The following is a 23,292-nucleotide window of genomic DNA, read 5'->3' as shown; positions in this document are numbered from 1 at the left end:
GAGGTTAAGGGACTTTGCCCAGGGTCACAAAGGTAAGACTTGAACTCGTGTCTTCCTGGTTTTCAAGGCCAGGTCATTACTCACTAGAGAATGATGCCTCTAATAAAAGCATACTTAATGTTTATAGTAGCACTTTCATCACCATTTTCCCTACAACATCCCTATAAAGTAGCACTGTTATCACTAGTCCCATTTTTCAAATCGGGAAACTGGAGCTCAAAGATTACTAGTACTACAGTAGTAGTATTATAGTAATAGTAATAATGGCTAATATTTATGTAGCACTTAGAATGTGCCAGCCTAAGTGAAGTACCAAGCACTTCACCTATTTGATCCTCACAACAATCCCATTTTAGAGATGAAACTGAAGTAAACAAAGATTAAGTGAGTTGTTCAGGTCACATAGCAATGTTTCAGAAGACACATTTGAACTCAGATCTCCCTAGCTCCAGGTCAAGGATTCTACCTACTGCACTGTTTAGAGATAGAGAATTGCCCAAGTTACATGTCAAAGCCAGAATAAATCTACATCCCAAGATCTCTTTTTCTCTCTCCCCTCCCCCTCCTTCCTTCACTTCCTGACTGTCACTCCTTCCCTTATCTCCGTCTGTTTCTCAGTTTTTCTCTCCATGTCTCCTCTCTCTCCCTTTCTTTTTCTTTCTCTCTCTTTCCCCCTCTCTTCTCTTTTCTCTCTCTCTCTCTCTCTCCTTCCCTCCCTCCCTCTCCCTTTCTCTGTGTATGTCTCTATCTCTTTATCCCCACATCTAGTGCACTTCCTATTATTGTTTCTAGCACATCTGAAGGCTTGGGAAAACTATTTCTCGAGAAACTTTACTTACAGAGGCAGAGCATTCTGTCTCTAGTCTTGGTCTTCTTATTGATTCTACCTTCTTAGACTAAGCCAAATATGACAGGGCTTCATATACTTGAAGAAAATTATATTGTTTTTCCCTATTCTTTTATTATTCCAGGGCAAATATCCCAAGATGTCATGGCATAGCCTAGATGCCCTTCACCAATGGTAGAAAGACTAATGAACTCTGAGTCAGACCTGGGTTGGAGACTCCAGCATAGTAGCCATGGGCAAATCCCTTCATCCCTGTGGGTGGGTGGGAGTTGATGGTGGATGTCTATATGGTTGGATGCTACACTCAGAATTCTCACATTCTGGTTTCTTAATTATGGGGTCCTGAACTTCCCACTTTTAAGGTACTTTATAGAGAACCTTGTATACTGCATGTCAAGCTGTAGCATCTCATGCAAGTTATTTCATTTCAGACTCATTTCCCTTATCTACAAAATGGAAAAAATCTTAACTGTAGTAAAGGAGTATGAGCAAAGGGGAATGAGCTAGCAAGGGAGTGAGTACTCGCTGAGTCATTTCTGCATGGATAGAGTCATTAGCTTTCCCTTGATACTCCTCAGCGTTTCTGTAGGCCTCCTTACCCATATTCCAAGTCTCTGAAGGAGGATGTTGACTGAGGCAGTGTAGGTGACAGCAGAACAGTTTAGTCACAAGGCTGGTGTCCATCCCACTGTCTGACCCCCTTCCTTCCCTCCCAGGCACCAATCCTTCCTTTCCTCCCAGTACCACCCCTCCCTTTGCAGCATCAGCAGCAGTCCTCCTACAGGGCCTTGGGGCAAAGGAGGCAGGATGCAAAACCATGTGTTTTATTTTATTAGAAATGTCCTTGGTATAAAAACAATCATGCTCTACACATTGTCATCAATAATCATAAACATCCAGGCACTGAACTCTGTGTTGTTGGTGGGTGAGCGGGCAGGTGGGTGGGCGGGCAGGACACACAACAGACAGGCTTCAATCCGTGGGTTGGGTCACACAAATAGAGGCCACCAAGAGGACTCAGCACTTTGCAACACACTTGAGATTTGTTTTTGTTTTTGTTTTTGTTTTGTTTTGTTTTTTTGTTCCTTTTACTTTTTTGCAACACATAAGATTTATTAAGGGGAATGAAATAAGACAAAAATGAAGGAGGGAAGGAAAGACAAGAAAGCAAAAAATGCAAAAGGAAGAAAGATGGAGCACTGGGAACAATTGGAGAGAAACAGAAGGAGGGACAAAAAGTTAGAGAGAGAAAGGAAGATAAGAGAGACATCAAGAACAAAAGACAGGACAGAGAGAGGGAAGGCAGGGAGGATGGAAAAAGAAGAATGACAATAGAGAGAAGGCAAGACAGGAAGAAATACAAAAAGACAAACAGACACAAAGATATAAACTCATAAGACTCACAGACTGAATTGAACATTGAGCCCAAACCTCCTCATTTTATGGAGGAAGAAACTGAGGCCCGGAACAGAATAATAATATTGACAGATTAAAGAGAGAGACAAAAAGGTAGAGAGAAGAAAGATAAGAAAGATAAGAGGCAAGATTGGGAAAGGATGAAAGAGAGAAAGGGGAAAAGGAAAAAAAGAGAGAAAGAGGGAGAGATAGAGGAGAAAGAGGAGGAGGAGGAAGAGGAGAAAGAGGAGGAGGAGTGAAGAAGGAGGAGGAGAAAAAGGAAGAGGAGGACAAAGAGGAAGATGAGGAAAGGGGAGAGAGAAATAAACAGAATAAGAGAAAGAGAGACAGACAGAGACAGAAGAGAGAAGAGAACAAGAGAAGTCAATAGATTTAACACAAATGAATATAACCTCCTATTGTTTGGGGCAGGAAAAGACAATTGGTCAAAGACCCTGGATCCGGGAGCAGAGTAGCAGCTTCCCCAGGCCTCTTCCTCCTGCCCCTTGGCCTGGCACTGCTACAGCCCCCAGGCACTGGGGTTCTTGCTTTGTGAGCACCAAGCCTCTTCCCCAAGCTCCCAAGACAATCGAGGCAACTCCTGGGGTGCCTGGAGATCACAGCCCTGTCTGGACAGGAGACTACAAAATTTTCATCCTCTCCTTCTTTTCCTCTTCCTTCTCTTCAAACCTGGTAGCTGCAGGGAATTCCAGCTAAATTGCATGGTTGGTATAGGTGACATAGGTCTGTTTGGTCGCCAGAGCTGTGAGGAGAAAAAAGGGGACACACATGGAAGTTACAGGGTTGCCTTCCTCCCGCCCTCCTCAGCCCCTTTCTCTTCACGCCAGTGATGGGGATGAGCCATTAATCATCTAAAAAAGGCAGTGAGGCGCAGTAGCTAAAGCCCTAGATTTAGAGACAAAAGTCTTGGCTTTGAGATTGGCCGTGCAAGCTGTGTGACTGCCACCAATGCGGAGGCCCAGCTTCCTCAGTGGTCAATCGAGAGGATTCACTACCCACCTTATATCACTGTTGTGAAAAAAAACATCACATCACTCTTAGTTGCTACTGTCTCATTCTATAGATAAGAAGCCGACTCCAAAGAGACGAGTGTCAGTTAAAATTAAAACTCATTCTCCATACAATCCTGTTGCTATTTCTCTCTCATTATATTGTCTCCCTCAAGGTAGGCAACCAATCCAAGGAAACCTTTCTGGCTCCTTTTGGAAAAGCCTATGGACCTTTAATTCTTCTGAAATCAGACTCTAAAAAACCTCAGACCCCCGGTAAAAAGCTACCCCAATACACGCCCCCAAAACTGTATGTTGGCAGAATGCCCGAGGACTCAGTCCACTCTCCCACCATCCCAGGACTTGGCTTCTGATTCCTCCTCTACACTGACACTATCTATCTCATCTTAACCTAATAATAATAAAGACAGAAGTTCAATTTCTAAAGACTTCTAGAGTCAATGAGGCAGTCTGTGAAGTAAAGAGTACAAGTAGTATTAATCCCATTTTACAGGAGAGTAAAGTGAGGATCAGGAAGTTGCCCAAGGTAACAGGCAATAAGCGTTAAAGCCCTCCTACACCAGTGTGCACTTATGATAGCATAAATCACTAGCTCATTAATAGCATATGTTTAAAAGGTTCCTCTTCAAAATGGGAATAGAGCATTGTGATGGTCCTTGCAAGGCAGGCCTTTCTTAAGTGCATGAGAATGGGGGCACCCATAGGAGGCAAGGAGGGAAGTGAGAATGAGGCAATGGAAAAAAAGATGTTTTCTTCACAATTTTTCCAAAGCCCTGTAAACAAACATAACCATTCTCACTTACAGATCACTCATTTGTGAGTGTGATTGATTAGTGGAGAACCCCCTCACCCCTGGGGAAAATTGAGGTTGTGCATCTTCACAGTAGAGGGCCAGACCCTGGTGGACAGCAGTATCAGTTAAACCTAGGAGCATACACAGAAAAATCCCTATTGACAAGGCTGTGGGCAAAGATTGCAATGGATGATAGCACATTAAATTAGCGGGATTTCTGAGGGGCATGGGAGCGGGTATCATACTTCCAGCTGGGGTCTGGACAGCTCCAAATTGTTGGAATTTAAGGCAGTTGGAAATTCTTTGAGGCCTATTTTTAAAAATAAGTATGTAGCCCATTTCTTGCCCAGAGTGAGAAATAATGAGATTTTTTAATATAGAAGAAAACCCTTTTCTAGTCTTTTTCTGTGCATCCATTGGATTGAGGGAGAAGTTTTGCTCCCTCACAATGGGAGAGTTGATAGTAGCAAAATTTTTCTTTGTCAGTAATATAATAGGGTTAGACTAGCTATCCCTTCCATCTCAAAACTGGCAATTCTCCGAACCACAGCTTAAATGAGCTGGACTTTGAAACTGACGTTTGTCCCTTGCAATGAGGAAATTCTATGACTCTTCGATTTTGTCATTTAGGCTAATATTCTCGCCCGATTTTATTGACCACAAACCCTCTGGGCCTTCTAATTTGGGGTGTGCCTTAACCAGCTTACAGCAGCTCTGCAGTCCAGAGAATTTACATCTCAGAAATAGGCAAGCTCTACAAATCAGGAATTTCTTTCTTTTTAAGTATTTCCTATCTATCCTATATATAGCATGTTTTGTACATATTTGTTTGCCTATTGTTTTTCCCATTAGACTGAAAATTCCTCAGCAAGTCACTTGCTGTTTGCCCCAGTCTCCTCATCTGTAATATAAATTGAAGAAGGAAAGGGCAAACCACTCCAGTGGCTTTCTTTGCCAAGAAAATTCCAAACGAGGTCACAAAGAGTCAGACACAACGGAAAAATGACTGAACAGCAAAACTGAGGGCAAGGACTGGTTTTTGCCTCTTTTTGTATCTTCAGCGCTTTGCGCAGTGCTTGGAACATAGTAAGTGCTTAATAAATTTTTGTGGATTGTTTTGTTGATTGTATAGACTTAATAAAGCAGACTAAACTTAAAAGTGTATCATGAGTACATTTCCATCTCTCTTCCCCGAGGGCTAGTGGTAAACATTATCTCTATGTTTAGTCCAACCCTCTCATCATACAGAGGAGGCAACACCACGTCTCCTATCAGTTCTGTTAAGGGCATATTCAGTGGCATGTGACTGGAAGATTTTGAATCCATGCCCTTGGATTCCAAAGCCTTTCTATATTTCAGCATTTAAGCAGCATCTAGTCTGTAAAAGTAGAATGGTTAAAGTTGAATGAGCACTGGTACAATGGGATGTAAAGAATGCTGATCCTGACTCAGAAAATTTTGGTTCTAATCTGGCTCCAATACTTACTAAAATGAGTAATATGATTTTGTAGAAAGAGCCCTGAATTGGGAGGCATAGACCTGTTTTACAGATGAGAAAAGTGAGGTCCACCCAGGAAGGTTAAATTATTTCTCCAAGGTCACAAGGGTACTAAACATGGAGGACAGCATTTGTCTTGGATTGGACTTGGGCTAGAATTCTTGTTCTGTTACTTGTGAGACTTCAAGCAAATAACTTTTCCTACGAGGTCCCAGCTTCCCTAGCTGTTAAATAACCAGGCCCAACCGGAGGGTTTCTATGGTCCTTTCTAATGCTAAATGATCCTACGAAGGCCATGGGCAAATCCCTTAAAATTTCCTAAGTTTCAACTTTCTCATCGGTAAAAATTGGAACAATCATAAACCTATCTCCCCTGCCTACCTCAAATTGCCCACCTCTCAGGGTTGTGGTAGTAAGAAAAGCATTCTCTAAATCTCAAAATGAGAAGTGTGAATAGTGATGATTTGTATTTCTAACTGGTAAGTGTTCTGAAGCTCACTCCCTGCTCCTCTTCCTTGGCCTCCCTGTCATCACCCAAATTGATTGATTGGTCCTGAGTTTGGCTATGAATCTATTAACTAAAGTTAAATTGCTACTCTGGACAATTGCTGGAGCAAAGGGGAGGAAGATAGGAGGCACAGATCGGATGATCCCGGATTCTAATTAATCTCCCCACCTCGAGTTTCAGTCCTTCCATCCTGCCCTCAACTCCCTAAGTGATTTTCCTAAACACGTCTGACCATGCACCTCCCCTCCACTCCCTCATGCCCCCATAGACTCTGCTGGCACTTATCGCCTCCGGATCAAATATAAAATCCTACTTGACATTTAAAGCTCTTTGTAACCTGTCACCTTCCTACCTCTCCAGTCTTCTTAGGTCTTACCCTTCTCCACACACTTGACAATTCAGTCATATTGGCCTAATTGCTGTTCTTGAAACACTCCTCTCCTGTCTCCTTGCCATGGTACGGACACCCCCACCCATGCCTGAAAGTGTTCTGCTCTCGTTTCCCCCTCTTCGAGGGTCAGCTCAAATGCCACCTTCTGCAGGAAGCTTTTTTGGATCTCCCCATCCCCCGCTGCTAGGGCCTTCCCCCGAGAGTGCCCCGTGTCTACTGAATATACATCTTGTATATACCAAGTTATTTATAAGTTGTTTTTCCCATTAAAATGTGAACATCTTGAGAGAAGAGATTGTTTTGCCTTTTTTGATAATCCTAGAGCTTAGCACAGTGCCCAGCATTTGGTAAAGCACCTAAAAGGGGATTTTTTGCTGATTATTACATGATCTCAAGTTAAAATGAGGTAAGCGCTGACCTAGCCACAGTCCATGTACAGGAAGACTGAAGTTTCTTCTTGAAAAAAACTTGGCTGTGTCACTGTAGATTCTGGAGGCTTCCTCCTTGTCTCCCCAAGGTTGAGAATCCCTGGACTCTAAGCCTGAATGTGTTGTGAGAGGTACCAGTCTTGAGAGATTTTCTGAAGCGCTTTCAGGAGAAGGAGGGAGAGAGAAAGACAGACAAGAGACAAAGACAGAAAGACTGAGATCAAGAAATAAAGATGGAGACAGACACAGAAAACACATACAGAGAGATGTAGAGAGAAAGACAGAGGAAAGAGAAGAGAAAAAAAGTAAAAAGGGAAAGAGAAAAAGAGAAAGAAGAAGAAAAGAGAAGAAAGAGAAAGGGAGAGAGGGAAAGGGAGGAAGAGAGACAGAGAGACGGAGAGAACGCAAGGCATAGCTGTGTATGCATGTGCGTGTCCCCACTCCTGAGTGAGCATTCCTGTTTCCTCATGTGCCTGCCATGTGCTCACACTCCACCCGTGCTGACAAATGACCCTTTATTGCAGACTTCAGATGCTGTTACCCTCAGATAACAATTAGACGGGCCATACAAAATTAGAGCTGACAGCCTCTATTTGTTAGCCCCATGTTTCCCTAGCCAATCTGCCGGCAATCAGGCCCTGTAAATTATTTATTCTGTTGTTTGTTTAAAGATACGTGGCCTGCCAGTGACAAAGTGAAAAATGTCCCTGCCTTCTAGGAGTGACAACTCTGCCATCTCCACCCTCCCCAACTCTCCCCCCACTTCCCAACCTTTCCCAGAATTAATCACCTGCCTGCCAGTTTCACCATGAAGAGGGGCTCTTGTCTCAAAGCTGCAGACGGGTCTCTTGGGCCTTTGGCCCCTCTATCTCATGCCAGGGGAGGGAGAGATGGAAAGTGCTAGCTGCCTTTCCTGGCCCTCTTGCAGATAGTGAGTCCCCCAAATCATGTAGAAAGTAGAGGCTTGGGAACCCAGACTCCTAAGTCTATTCCTTCATGCCTCAGTCTCCCAAAGTATAACACTGATTCAGGGATGTTAACATCACTGAGTCTGAGGAGGAGCAGAAGGTGACTAAGATTCCCCCAGGGCTTCGATGGGGTCCTAGCCCCCCCATCCGTACCACTCACACAATCCTATATCAAAGGGCCCCCTGAGGAAGCCCTCCTTATTCCATAATATCCCATCTCAGGTGTCTGCAACTTAACCTTGGATCGCCCTTCTGGAATAAGACACTGTTTTCAGAAGACCTTGTAAAGTGTATCTGTGTTAGCAGGGAGGGATACTTGAGACAGACGGATATGGGAGATAACAGCCAAGTAGCCTGGCTGTCCATATGTGGGGATCATGGGTTCCTCTATTACCATATGCACACGGTATGCTGGAGCTGGAAGGAACTTTAGACATCATTTACTTTAAAGCGCTCATTTTACTGCAGAGAAAGTGAAGACCCAAAGGGAACATAATTTGCAACAGGTCTCATTAGAGCGTTTGAGCTCTTGGATTAACTGGCTGGGGGCATAGGGGGCTTCCATGAGTCAAAAAGCTCCTCTTCTTGGGAGACAGGCAGGGCTGGAGGATGAAGAGTAGAAAGCTCAAGCACTGGCAGAAGGGAAAATGCACTTGCCTGGAGGCTGGGAGTCCAGCAGGGGCTACCCCTGGCTAGTTACCATCTTATCTGGGCTCAGTTTCTTCCTCTGTAGAATAGGGGCCCCACCATTCCTACCTGCCTCACAGAGCTGTTATGATGTTGCTGAATGCTCTGATAAGATGATGAATGGGAAAGTGATCTGGAAGGGATGAAGCCCCAGACAAAGTGAGTTGTTATGTTTTGAATGGGAAAAGAGCCAGTGCTGAGGGAGCGATGAATCACTGGGATTGCTGAAGCTGGAAGGGCCTATGAAAGTTAATCTTCTACCCTCTGAGGCTGGCTCCAGCTGAAATAAGTTGGGAAGGTGGGGGGGGGGGGGGCGTCCTGACTTCCTATATGCAAACTTGAGGAGGAGACATGATACAGGGGAAAGATTGCTGGAGGGGGAATTAGGAGACCTAGGTCTGAGTGCAGCTCTATTATGATATTAGCCGAACAAGCCACGTCCTCTCTCTAGCTTTCTACTCTGATCATATACAAGGACTAAAATCGTGTAAGGTCCCATGCAGCTCCGTGGTTCTGCAGAGGTTCTCTGCCCAATGTAGCCTGCTAGGTCCACCCTCCTAGGTAATGTACACACTTTAATGGGTAGCCATGGCTTATCTCCAAGGGGCTACTCTAATGGCAACATGCCTGATGGAGAGGGCAAGATTTTCCCATAATCCACAAACCAGTGCACCCAGCACTGCCCGTGTTGATCTACCCAGACTCACCCCTCTCATGGCTCAGACTCCCTAGGCTACCACGTGGCTCCTAGCAGGTTCCCCTCCCTGGGACCTTGCTCTAGAGGGGCTCAGCCGTTTTCTCCTCCTCCTCCCATGTCTTAGAAGCCGGGGTTCCACTCCCATTAACCGTGCCCCACACTCAGCCTCTGTCCTCAAGGCTCCTGGATGTCTTGGCCCAGGGCAGGGTAAAGTTCTTCAGGGCGCCAGGGCAGGGGAGCTCACCTTGGGCCTCGAGGTTGTCACAGAGCTCGGACCTGGCCTCCCCATTGGGTCGGAAACTCCCCTTCTGAGTGAACTTGTTGGACATGGTGGCAGCAGTGACCACAGCCTTGAGACTTCGTTTGCGTTTGGGCACGTTCTGCTCAGGGTGGAAGAGAATAATATAGACTTTGGGCATATACAACATCCCCAGGGATACAGAGGCGCTCAGGCTCACCGAAACAGTCAGCGTCGTCGTCTGGATGTACAGCTGGGGAAAAGGAGGGAGGGGGAACAGCGTCAGAGAAGGATCCAGGACCTCAGGACCACCCCCTTCCTTCATTCACTCATCCATTCATTCATTCATTCATTCATTCATTTCTTCCACCTGTTCCTACTGATGGACTATATTTCCCCCACTTCTCTTAACTGTCTTCAAAGCTTCAAATGTCCCAGAAAAAGTCTATTTAATTCTACCCAACCCCCAAATTGCATTCTACTTTGCATACATACGATTGACTTTTCTGTGTTTGCATTGTTTTGCTTCAGTAGAGGTAAAATTCTTGAAAACCAAGACTATCTTGGTATTGTTTTTATCCCCTAGTGCCTGCCGTGTCATGTATTAGGTTTTTCATAAAATGCTTACTGAATGAAAGTGTGTACAGTGACTGGCACATAGTAGGTACTTAATTAACTTTAACTTTAATTAAGTAGGCTCATTAACTTACTGAAATAAAATTTAGCTAATTCCCAATCCTAACATGAATGAAACATAGTCCATTAAAAGAATAAGACAGATCATAACATATTATTACAGGTTAAACACATTTAAAAGGCACGGAGGAAAATATTTTGTGAAGTATGAGAAAGAAAACCATTACCAAGGTGGGTGGAAGTAGGGGAGAAATCATGGAAGGTTCTGTGGAAGAAGGAATATTAAAATTATCCTTAAAGAAGAGGGGGTGAAGAGGGGGAAAGGTGGAACATTCCAGGTATAGAGAATAGAATATCTAATTTGACAATGGACCAGTCCAGAGGACATGGCGGGGAAGAGCATGGGATGGTGGAAGGCCTTGAAAATCAAGAAACCATAACTCCTTTTTATTTGACTGGCATCGGAAACTCCCTGGAAGTATCTGATCAGAGGAGTAACATCATGAGATGTGCGCACAAAGATGGATTTTGGCAATGGTATGAAGAATCTATGGGAATGGATGGGCAGCTACTAGCTGATGCAGCAATAAAGCGCTGAAGTCAGGAGTTCAGATTTGACTTCAGTTACTTACTAGCTATGTGATCCTGGATAAATCACTCAATCTCTTTGCCTCAGTTTCTTCAACAATAAAATGAAGATAACTATTTCCAAAAGTTGTTGTGAAGATGAAATAAGATATAGCTCTAATATGTATATTTATTGAAATAAATAGGGGCAGCTAGGTGGCGCAGTGGATAGAGCACCAGCCCTGAATTCAGGAGGACCAGAGTTCAAATCTGGTCTCAGACACTTAACGCTTCCTAGCTGTGTGACCCTGGGCAAGTCACTTAACCCCAGTCTCAGGGGAAAAAGAAAAAGAATAAAAAAGAAATAAACACAATGTATATGTAATTTATAATTCCTTAATATATTGTCATATATTATATTTTACAATTGTATATTGTAAAATTTTGTTATCTAGTATATAATATACAAGTTCATAAAATATTGTTACAAAATTTATAATTTCATAATATACATTATTTAGATTATGTACATTGTTATATAACATATTTTACGTTACACATCATACAATTTTATAATATATCATCATACAATTGCATAAGGTATTATATGTGCACATGCATACATATATTTATTGTTGTATATTGTGGTATATATGTGTAGATACATGTGTATAAACACACACATATATATGTAATCTTATATAATCCTCAAAACATCTCTGGGAGGTAGAGTGATCTGGATATCAATATAATATATATTCTATCTACATAAAATACATACTATTATATAAACAACATAATATATAATATTACATGTAACAAGGCATGTTAGATTTTATAGAAAGTATACTCTGATATCATATATAATATTATAGAGAGATAAATATGTCTATGTATATCTTTATATCATATATAGTCTTCATATTTTTATATATATATATATATGTTTAGGTATCTATATCTAGATAAACTATCCACAGAGAGACAAAGAGAGAGAGACTGATCTGCAGTCTGGCCAGGAGAACACTGGAAGGATGGAAGTAATGCAGATCTGAGGGCTAGGCGGAGGAGGAATCTGGGCAGCAGAGAGGGATGGTAGTGGTAGTTAGATAGCATGAGTTCCAATTCACTTCAGTGGGAATTGTTGTATTGATTTCAAATGAGATAATATTGGTAAAGTGTTTCACACAGAACCTGGCATATAGTAGGTGCTACATAAATGCTTATTCCCTTCTCCCCCCTGTAGTGGGAAAAGATTCGAGGCAAGAAGACCGTTAAGGGCTATTGCAAGGGAGGGTGAGAGAGGGCTGTAAATAGGGAGTCACACTGGAGGGGTGGCAGGAAAATAAAGAGGAGGAGAAAGAGATGAGGTGTCAATGGAGTCAAAACCAACACTGTAACTGAGTGTAAGAGGTGAGAGAGAGGCAGAGGCTGGCCCTCTGCTCTCCATGTCCACCTCAATTCCCACACCTGCCTCAGTCTCTTCTGAAAACAGGAGGATCTTGGGAGCAGAGGGACCTAGAGGTAAGGAAAAGAGGGAGATTTTTCATTCTCCTTTTTAGAAATGCGCATACTTATAAGGCCAGAAAATGCTGCTCTCCAAGGCTCATAGGAACACATTTGGTTATAAGTCAAGTCCCTTGAGAAAGGAAGGGGCTCAAAGTTTCACACAGTCAAGAAATAATGCCATTTTTAACCCTGCTGACCTGGGTTCCATTCTGCACTCACTGAGTCCCTCCATCCCCAGCCTCCAGTGCAGCGATGCTCCCAATCTCCCAGTGTGTCTGCCACCTTTCCTCTTCTTTGAAGGAACTGCTGCCACGGGTGAGCTTTGGTGGGGAGTAATCCCAGGCTAATAGCAAGGGTTCCCAGACTGAGTCTGATAACATATTATATAATGGATTTAAAGGTATTAGGAGAGAGAGCAAAAGTCTCTGAGGTCTGAGGATTCAATTCAAGTATTTATTAAGGCAACTAATATTGGACTTGCAGTCAGGAAGTTCCAAGTTCAAATCTAGACTCTGCTAACTAGATATGTGGCCCACCCCTCCTTCATAGCTCCTTCCCTGACCATGCGAGGCTCCTTCAATCCCGGAGCTGTTTTATTTTGGTCATCGTCCTCTTAGCTTCAGGCACATACTAGGTGCTTAATAAATGCTAGTTATTGGATTGACTTAACTGACACAAGTACATTGGGATCAAGCTTCCTTATTAAAGTTCCTGTGGGAACTATTTGTAAAGCTTATGGGTTATATCAATTCTATATTAACATGCATTGATAATGCTTTTCCGGTGCTTCTGTCTTACCTTTCTGACTAGATGACTTCCATGAGAGTAGGGATCATGTTTTCCTATTTCTCTTACATTATTAACATATTACAATTATTACATTATTAACCTTAGCAATATTACTAGTATTACTATTACTACTACTACTACTACTACTACTACTAGTACTATGGGGATAAGTGACTTGCCCAGGGTCTCACAGCTAGGAAGTGTTCAGTGTCTGAGACCACATTTGAACTCGGGTCCTCCTGAATTCAGGGCTGGGGCTCTGTCCACTGCACCACCTAGCTGCCCCATTCTTCTTTCTTTTTCTTCTTCTCCTTCTACTACTAATACTGTTGCTACTTCTACTACTATTACCACTACCACCACTTACTACTACTACTACCACTACTACTACTACTACCACCACTACTATTTCTACTACTACTACTATGACTACTACTACTTCTACCACTATTATTTCTACTATTACTACTACTACTATGACTACTACTACTTCTACAACTACTACTTCTACCACTACTATTTCTACTACTACTACCACTATGACTACTACTACTTCTACTACTATGACTACTACTACTTCTACCACTACTATTTCTACTACTACTACTACTACTACCACTATGACTACTACTACTTCTACCACTATTACTACTACTACTACTATGACTACTACTACTTCTACCACTATTATTTCTACTACTACTACTACTATGATTACTACTACTTCTACCACTACTATTTCTACTACTATGACTACTACTACTTCTACCACTACTATTTCTACTACTACTACTACTATTATGACTACTACTACTTCTACCACTACTACTACTACTACTATGACTACTACTACTTCTACCACTACTATTTCTACTACTATGACTACTACTACTTCTACCACTACTATTTCTACTACTATGACTACTACTACTTCTACCACTACTATTTCTACTACTACTACTACCACTACTACTACTACTACTACTACTACTACTACTATGACTACTACTACTTCTACCACTATTATTTCTACTACTACTACTACTATGATTACTACTACTTCTACCACTACTATTTCTACTACTATGACTACTACTACTTCTACCACTACTATTTCTACTACTACTACTACTACTATGACTACTACTACTTCTACCACTACTACTACTACTACTATGACTACTACTACTTCTACCACTACTATTTCTACTACTATGACTACTACTACTTCTACCACTACTATTTCTACTACTATGACTACTACTACTTCTACCACTATTATTTCTACTACTACTACTACTATGATTACTACTACTTCTACCACTACTATTTCTACTACTACTACTACTATTATGACTACTACTACTTCTACCACTACTACTACTACTATGACTACTACTACTTCTACCACTACTATTTCTACTACTATGACTACTACTACTTCTACCACTACTATTTCTACTACTACTACTACCACTACTACTACTACTACTACTACTACTATGACTACTACTACTTCTACCACTACTATTTCTACTACTACTACTACTACCACTACTACTACTACTACTACTACTACTACTACTATGACTATTACTACTTCTACCACTACTATTTCTACTACTACTACTACTACCACTACTACTACTACTACTACTACTACTACTACTACTACTACTATGACTACTACTACTTCTACAACTACTACTTCTACTCATTTGGGGTTTTCTGATAACAGAACGGGTTTGCTATTTCCTTGTCCAGCTCATTTTACAGATGAGGAATTGAGGCAAACAAGGTTTAGTGACTTGTTCAGGGTCACACAGCTAACATGTGTCTAAAACCACATGTGAACTCAGGTTTTCCAGACTCCTGGCTCAACACTATCCACTGCATCATGTAGTTATCTCACTGCTACTGCTACCGTCACAAATAATAATTTTTATATAGTGCTTTACAATTTACAAAGCATTTTACAAATATTACCTCATTTCATGCTCACCACATCCTTTAAGTGGCTTGCTAGTAAGTGCCAGAGGATGAGACACAACTTGAAAGACAAAACCCACGTCTTCCTGATTCCGAACCAGTTTTCTGTTCACTGTCTCTAATAATCTTGCTATTCTATGTCAGAGAAGTTCAAAAGAAAAATTCTGTGAGGTCTAATTCCACAGGTTAATTAGAATTAGGAATAATTAAGTTTTTTGCTCCCCTATACTGTCAGCCCCCCACCACTCTACTGATGCAACTCTCCTAAATGATATTAATGACTACGTCCTTGCCAAATAGAATGGCCAGGAAGGAATGGAGGAAAAGTAATACTGACATATGATAGAAAAAAAATAAGTAATTAGATTGTAAACTTCTTGAAGTCAGGGATTGTCTTTTGTCTCTTTTTGTATTTCCAGAGCTTAATACAGTACCTAACACATAGAAGACATTTAATAAAAGTTGGTTGATTATTGATTGAGTATGAAAAAGAGGGATGTGAGGACTAAGCGCTTAATAAATGTTGAATATTTACGTATGTACAGATAGGAGGAGAGGTAACTAAACTTCATGGCTCTCTTTCTCTACTAAATAGAATGCAAACTCCTTGCTCCGGCATTCTGGACCCTCCAATGTGTGGTTCTAACCTGCCTCCCATGATACTCCCTCTAGTACACAGGTGTGTCAGCACTTCTGGATTTCCAGCTAGATGGAACAGTGGAAAGATGCTAAGCCTGACGTCAGGAAGATGTGAGTTCGAATCTAGCCTCAGACAATTACTAGCTGTATGATCCTAGGCAAGTCACCTGACCGCTATCTGCCTCAGTTTCCCTATCTGCAAAAAAGTGATAACAGTAGCACCCACCTCCCAGGATTGTTGTGGGGATCAAAGATGATAATGTTTGTAAAGCACTTCCCAAACTTTTATAGCACTACATAAATTCTGGCCAGTAAGATTGCTCGCCAAGGTCCCGAGGCCCTTGCCTTCCACAGTGTTTGGGCAAGCCATCCCTCCATGCCTAGAATGACTCTCCATTCTGTCTCCCTCTCCTGATATTCTTAACACCCTTCAAGGTCCGGCCCAGGCGCCATTTCCTCAGCCCGTCATGAATGATCTGTCCCCTATCAGATCTCCAACCATTCTCTCTGACCTCTCCAGAGCACTTAATGGCATCCTGAATTACCGTATCAGGACCTCTCTAACCTCACTGCCGAGACTCTCACTTTCTGTGAGACTGTCAGGACTTTATATGCCTTCCACTATAACAACTAGTAGTTGTGTGTTACTATGGTCATTTTACAGATCAGGAAACGCATCTTCAGGAAACCTTGATGCAGTGGATAGAGATCTGGTCCTGAGTTCAAATCCATCCTCAGATACTTACTAGCTGTAGAGTCCTGTTTGCTCACTTAACACTGTTTGCTTTTAAAAAGAGGCCATATCAGCTATCCTTAAACTTAATGTTTTCTCCACTGTCCTATGAGATGTCAGGTCATGGATTTCAAGAGGAAATTTCACCCTCTGAGGCTCCCTCAGGATAACTCTATAAACATGGGGTAATTAAGATCTTGGTCAGGGGCATAAGGCATGATCTGACCTCAGAGCTGGCACCCTTTCCCCTGCCCCGAGCTACGGAAGTCAGAAACTCTTCTGACTTACCACCATATGCCCTGGGCACGGTGAGGCTTCGGTAGCTATTTTAACAGAACGGACTGAACTGGATGGTTGAGATGACAAAGAGAAGGGACTTCTCCCAAGACACTTGGCTGCCACAGGCCTTCTGTGCTCAGTGCAGTTGGGGAGGGGAAAAAGGGAGATGGAGAGACAGAGAAGGGGGAGATAGAGAAGAAAAAAGGAGGAGGGAGAGAAGGGAAGAAAGAGAAGATAGCAAGGGAAAGAGAGACGTCCTGGTACTGACCCCATGGTTTTTTCATCTACACTTGGCAAGAGAAAATTTGTATTCTCAGGGAGCTTCTCCTGGACAAACATCAAGGCAAAGGCTGTAATGGGGGAAAAACCTTCAGCGGGATGTCCTGAGATCTGGTGGCTGTGGTTCTGTCTCCACCACCGACTCACTTTTTACTGTGGGGAAGTCTGGCTCGTGGGTCCCATTTCTGTAAAATGAAACTGATGGCATTCCCGGCATTGCCACGAGGGTCAGATGAGACACTGATGAGAAAGCACTTTTGAACAGTGTAAAATGCCATAATGGAGGCGAGCCTCCCTGTTGTGACTGAAGGAGCAGAATGGAGGGCTCGATCTGCATCCTCCTCTGAGTCACAGGCAGCTCTCCAAAGTTAAGTTCCTGGAGGTTCCAACCACATCCCACCGTTCTTACCCCGGTGAAATCACAACTCTGAACGTTATCTCTCTCTACTCGTCTCTCTCTCTCTCTCTCTCTCTCTCTCTCTCTCTCTCTCTCTCTCTCTCTCTCTCTCTCCCTCTCTCTCTCTCTCTCTCCCTCTCTCTCTCTCTCTCTCTCTCTCTCTCTCCCTCTCTCTCTCTCTCCCTCTCTCTCTCTCTCCCTCTCTCTCTCTCTCTCTCTCTCTCTCTCTCTCTCTCTCTCTCTCTCTCTCTCTCTCTCTCTCTCTCTCTCTCTCTCTCCCTCTCTCTCTCTCTCTGTCTCTCTCTCTGTCTCTCTCTCTTTCTCTCTCTCTCTCTCTCTCTCTCTCTCTCTCTCTCTCTCTCTCTCTCTCTCTCTCTCTCTCTCTCTCTCTCTCCCTCCCTCTCTCCCTCTCTCTCTCTCTCTCTCCCTCTCTTTCTCCCTCCCTCCCTCCCTCTCTCTCTTTCTCCCTCCCTTCCTCTTTCTCCCTCCCTCCCTCCCTCCCTTTCTCCCTCCCTCCCTCTCTCTTTCTCCCTCCCTCTCTCTCTTTCTCCCTCCCTCCCTCTCTCTCTTTCTCCCTCCCTTCCTCTTTCTCCCTCCCTCCCTCCCTCCCTTTCTCCCTCCCTCCCTCTCTCTCCCTCCCTCCCTCCCTCCCTCCCTCCCTTTCTCCCTCCCTCCCTCTCTCTCTTTCTCCCTCCCTCCCTCCCTTTCTCCCTCCCTCCCTCTCTTTCTCCCTCCCCTCTCTCTCTTTCTTTCTCCTCCCTTCCTCCCTCCCTCTCTTTCTCCCTCCCTCCCTCTCTCTCTCTTTCTCCCTCCCTCTCTCTCTTTCTTTCTCCCTCCCTTCCTCCTCCCTCCCTCTCTCTTTCTCCCTCCCTCTCTTTCTCCCTCCCTCCCTCCCTTCCTCCTCCCTCCCTCTCTCTTCTCCCTCCCTCTCTCTTTCTCCCTCCCTCCCTCCCTTCCTCCCTCCTCTCTCTCTTTCTCCCTCCCTCTCTCTTTCTTTCTCCCTCCCTTCCTCCTCCTTCTCTCTCTTTCTCCCTCCCTCCCTCTCTCTCTTCTCCCTCCCTCTCTCTTTCTTTCTCCCTCCTCCCTTCCCTCCTCCCTCCCTCTCTCTTTCTCCCTCCCTCTCTCTTTCTCCCTCCCTCCCTCCCTTTCTCCCTCCCTCCCTCTCTCTCTTTCTCCCTCCCTCTCTCTCTTTCTCTTTCTCCCTCCCTTCCTCCTCTTCTCTCTCTTTCTCCCTCCCTCCCTCTCTCTCTCTTTCTCCCTCCCTTCCTCCCCTCTGTTTTTCTGTCTATCTCTGTGTGTCTTTGTCTCTCTCTGTCACACACCCAGAGTGAGAAGTGACATAGCATAGTCCATACATTAAGAGCCCTTGATGACCTAATTTCCAATCCCACCTGTGACAAAACAGGTTCTTCGGTGCTCTGGGCTTCTTATTCTAAGACCCAGCTGTAGAGAGGGCACTGAACTGCCTGGGTGGAGCAAGTGTCCTCCCAAGAGTCTGCTTCTCTCACTGCCGAGCCTTAATCCCTGAATGGAGACCTGTGGAAGACCTTTCTCCTGATTTATTGCACCCAGATGGGAAAGTGAGGCAGGTGGCCTTACGCAGTCTCCCTCACTTAAATCCAATTCACTGGCATGGCATGGCCTCAGTTCCTGGATGCCTCGTCCTCTTGGAGAACCAAGACAAACAACAACTCTCTCAATAGCCTGAGGCATCCCATGGGCCTCAGAAGCTCGCGTCCTCCAAAGAAGCCTTCCAGCACTATTTCAGCCCACAGCGATCTCTCCCTTCCCTGACTTCTCCATGGCATGTATATAGTTTGCACCATATATGTTGACACATAATATATAAGTTTACTGCTTTATTTTTCATGCTCCAGTCTGGTTCTTTTCCCTTTCTTAAATGTTGGGTTTATAAACTCCGTGGGGACAAAGATTGAGCCTTAATAATAACTCACATTCTCAGCGTGCTCAACTGTATTTAAAAAAAATACCTGAATCACAACTGTTCTCCTAGGGAGGTAGCTCAAGTATTATTTCCTCGTTTCACAAGTGAAGAAACTGAGATCAAGAGAGAAGATATGGTTTACCAATGGTGCCTGGCTCAAAGTCCAATGTTATTTAAAGTATCAAAAAATAAATTCACGCTAAAATAAAGTATTCCCGCAAAAGCTAGATTACTATCATGCTTTTAGAACTCAGATTTATTTAGAGGTGTAAAGGATCTTGAAGGCCAACACGTTCATTCTTCTCATTTTACAAATGAGGAAACTGAAGAAAATAGAGTGAGGGTGACTTGCCCAGGGTCAAACAGCTAAGCGTGAGGCAGAATCTGAACTCAAGTTTTCTTGACTCCAAGTCAAGGGTCACTGCTGAAGTGGGGCTTTCTGTTATATCTTGTTCTAGACAAAGGGCTCTCTAACTGTCAAATTCCCTTATGCTGTACGCATCTGGGCTTTATCCGTCTGTATTTTCCACGTACCCGGCACAGACAAGGACGGACACAGACCGGGTGAGAGGTTCCATAAAGGGAGGGAAGGGGAACAGAATCCACATTCATATAATGCCTACTATGTGCCGAGTGCTGTGTTCAAGTGCTTTATAAACTTTTAAATGCTTACTGAAATGAACTGGAATCAATGGCATCCCTCACCACTGTCCGAACTCCTTCCACGCCCAGCCGTTACATCAGCCAGGCTCCCAGCCTCTTTCTATGCCCCTTCCTCTCTCCGCTCTTCTGACGCACCTTCCTCTCCTGGGCCGACCCTCATGCTCAGGGGCTCCGGGGGCCCCATCCTGGCAGCTCCGGCCCAGCCAGTTGGCATGTAAGTCACATAGCCCACCGGGTCTATGCCTCTCCACAGTCAAAACTAATTTCATGCTCACTATCCAGGACTAACGGTGACAGATGTTAAGCAAAATGAAAGCCCATTAATCTGGGTGTCGGATAATCCATTTTTCAATAGTGGGGCCTTCCAGGCAGCCCTTGTCAATTCCCATCCTGCATCCCACCTCCTTTTTCTCTAGCAGGGATCTCCCATGTTTCCCTCCCTCTTTCCCTTCCTAACCTCTCTATCGAGGCCTCCCCCACCTCTGGTCACTTAGCAGGACTCTCTGACTCTCCCAGGTCCGGGGCACAAAAGCCAGTGCCAGGGGTCGACTCTGCATGCCCTGGATTAATTCAGAAATTCAGTTACACAAACATTTAGTAATACCTGCCATATGTGAGACATAAAGGGACTCGCAAGAACTGGGTTCAAATCCTGACTGTGACCAGGGGAAGGTCACTACTGTCAGACAGTCCTATCAAGTCACTAAGTTACACCCGATTGCCCATCTGCACCAGTGGCGTGAGTTTGTATAGAGCTTTGGCACATAGCAGGCACTTACAGGCTAGACTTTTGTGTCAAAACCTCCCGCCCCCTCCCACTTCACACATGAGGAAGCTGAGAAGGACTTTCCTTGTCTTCAGGTCTTTTCATCTACTGTTACTTAAGAATTTCCTACACTGATGAAATCACAGGCTCAGACCCCCCCCCAAAAAGCAAGACACTGCCCTTGGTAGTATACTGCATAAACTCTGAGCCAGAAAGCCTAGTTTGAACCCTGTTACCAATAGGGGCAGAGAGGAATAGAGATGGAAAGAAAAGGAGAAATGAAGCTCTGGACTTGAGTCAGAAAACCCTGAATTCGAATTCAGGCATTTACTAGTTGTGTGACCCTGGGCAAGTGATTCGCCCTCTTTGCCTCAGTTTTCTCATTTGAAAAATGGGAATAATAATAGCACCTATTTCCCAGAGTTGTAGTGAGCATCAAATGAGATATTTGTAAAGCACTTAATATAGCGAACTATTTAAATGTTGGCAGTTATTACTATTAGTAGATAAAAAGATGAAAAATACAGACCTTCCCTTCAAACAGCTTACAAGCTAATTATGAAAATGTGGACGGCGGAGAGGAGGGAAGCTGTCATGTCTCCCCCCCACACCACCCCACAAGCGCACTATCTGGCTCTGCCACTGTGACAAAGAGGGAAAAGGGGGGGGGGCAGGGCAGGGAGGGTGATCTTCCAAGTCAGCTAAGCTCCCTGGGGCTCTGGTGGTTCTTCTGTAAAAAAGGAAGGGGCTGCCCCCTGGCCTGGGAGTGTCCTCCACGCCCCCCTGCATCTGGCTCCCAGGTTCCTCTTCTGGACTGCTCCCGTTTATAACTCAGGAGAACGAGGGCTTGGCTTTGCCCCTGACTTACATGACCTCCCCCTCTCCGAGCCTCGGTTTCCTCACCTGAAAAAGGATCATCTCTGCTGCCAACTTCCTGAGTCAGAGACCACCTTGGGAGGGCGGAGGCCACAGACACGGGGTGGGTGAGAGATCAGCCCCGACTTTTTCTTATCCCCCATTCCCCGGCCTGCAGGCTGGAAGTGATGCTCCAGGGTCACAGGGGCAAGGATACGGTGGGGTCCCCCACCTGCCACTGAGGTGAAGCCGAGGGGTCCGGTGGGAGGCCTGAGATGGGAACTCACCAGATGATCTTACCTCCCCTATGGCTCGTTAGCCAGAAACTGACAAGCCCATTGTTCCAGAAACACAAAAAATCGGCTAATAGAAGCCAAAGTTAAAGAGGCTGCTACTAATTACAGCCCAGGAGCTGTGACATAAGTTGGCTCGAGACTTACAAAAAAAGAAAAGAACACGAGGCAGGGCCCGGAAAAGCCAGGAGGATGGCGAGGGGGTTCTTTGGATAGAAAGGCACGTTGGCGTGGGGAACAGAACACTAGACTGGCAGACACAAGGCTTGGTTCTGGCCCTGGGTCTGCCACCAACAAGGGGCATAATCACCGAGAGCTTCCTCTCTCTGGCTCGTTGTGAGAAGAGTGCTTTCAAAACTGAAAAGGATTATGTTTGTGTGTTGTTGTTATTATTAGACAGGAGGGGAAAAAAGAATCATAGCATCATAGGCTTCAAGCTGAGCTATCCAGTCCGTCCCTGCCCAGGGTCACACAATAAGTACGTCACACAGGACTCAAGTTTTCCTGGCTTCAAACCACCGCCCGGGCGGGGAGGCTCTCCTCTTCCTCGGCTTGCTGCAGCTGCCCCTACCCTGCACTTGGAACGCCCATCTCTGGATAAGATGTAGTGGGTGGAAGCAGGGCCTTCCCTCTGCCTTGCCTCTTTCTTGGGGTGCGGCGGAGCAAGGAAAGCACCCTCTTGTGTGTTCTGGGATGTCAGGAGGTGTCCAAGCTTCCCAGCTTCTCCGCCTAGCGCTTGCCTTATCTCTCCCTCTGATCATCTCCACCAACATAGTCCAACCCTTCTATTTCTTCTCATTCAACAGCTCTTCCCTTCACCTGCTTTCTCCTCCCATCTTCACATTTTCCTGTCCTTCATTCCCAACTTCCACAGCTCCCCCGCATCAATCGCATCCTCCCCCAACATCCGTCCATTTGTCCCATTTCTTCTTCCTAGTCTTTACCATCCTAACTCTCATGCACCCCACCCTCCATCTACCATCCTCACCCAGCCCACTCCCCTGTGCTCACCAAGGAAGGAGAGGGAATGAAGTTCGCTTCTATCCCGGGAGTCCTCCTGCTTTACTTTCCTTAGAAAATGATTCGAGTTTCAGGTATTTCCGAACCTAATCAGGCTTGCTGGTCTGAACCAACCCAGCCTAATCCCCTTCCTCTTATCACCACGACTCTGTGCCGCCCACTCCCACATTCAGCTTATATCTTGCGGTGTTCATTCATCCACTCATACTTCTTCAGTGGTTGACACATCTACGCTAGTGCACAACGTGTACTAGTCACTGGGACAGCATACACAACACATAAATGTCCCTGTTTTTCAGGACTGAGAATAAATAACTTGATCCCAAATGAATAAATACAAAATAATTCGCTATGGAAAGGCGCTAGTAACTGGAGATTGGGAGTCAGAGTAGGAGCAGCTTTCTATACAAGTTGGCCCTTCAGTAACTTTAAAGGAAGTGAGAATTCTAAGG

The 23,292-nt window shown here is 44.5% G+C and overlaps 1 protein-coding gene across 2 annotated transcripts in view; it reads right to left on the bottom strand.

The window, feature by feature from the left end:
- Positions 1-690: 690 nt before the first annotated feature.
- The window catches only part of GRM4 (glutamate metabotropic receptor 4), a 281,111-nt gene continuing 258,509 nt past the window's right edge, over positions 691-23,292 (bottom strand). Inside the window, exons 9-11 of one of the 2 annotated variants that reach the window (XM_074311244.1) lie at positions 9,702-9,734; positions 9,488-9,623; positions 691-3,005 (exon numbers count right to left, since the gene is read on the bottom strand). In XM_074311244.1, coding sequence (XP_074167345.1) covers positions 2,956-3,005; positions 9,488-9,623; positions 9,702-9,734 — 219 coding nt within the window. In that variant the 3' untranslated portion in view covers positions 691-2,955. Of the gene's footprint in view, positions 3,006-9,487; positions 9,735-23,292 lie in introns of both variants that reach the window. The other variant, XM_074311243.1, reaches the window with a different exon arrangement.

This window comes from Sminthopsis crassicaudata, chromosome 4, assembly GCF_048593235.1.
Source record: "Sminthopsis crassicaudata isolate SCR6 chromosome 4, ASM4859323v1, whole genome shotgun sequence".
NCBI classification, from domain to species: domain Eukaryota; kingdom Metazoa; phylum Chordata; class Mammalia; order Dasyuromorphia; family Dasyuridae; genus Sminthopsis; species Sminthopsis crassicaudata.
The sequence above is the reverse complement of the archived record's forward strand: the minus strand, read 5'-3'. Positions and strand labels throughout refer to the sequence as shown.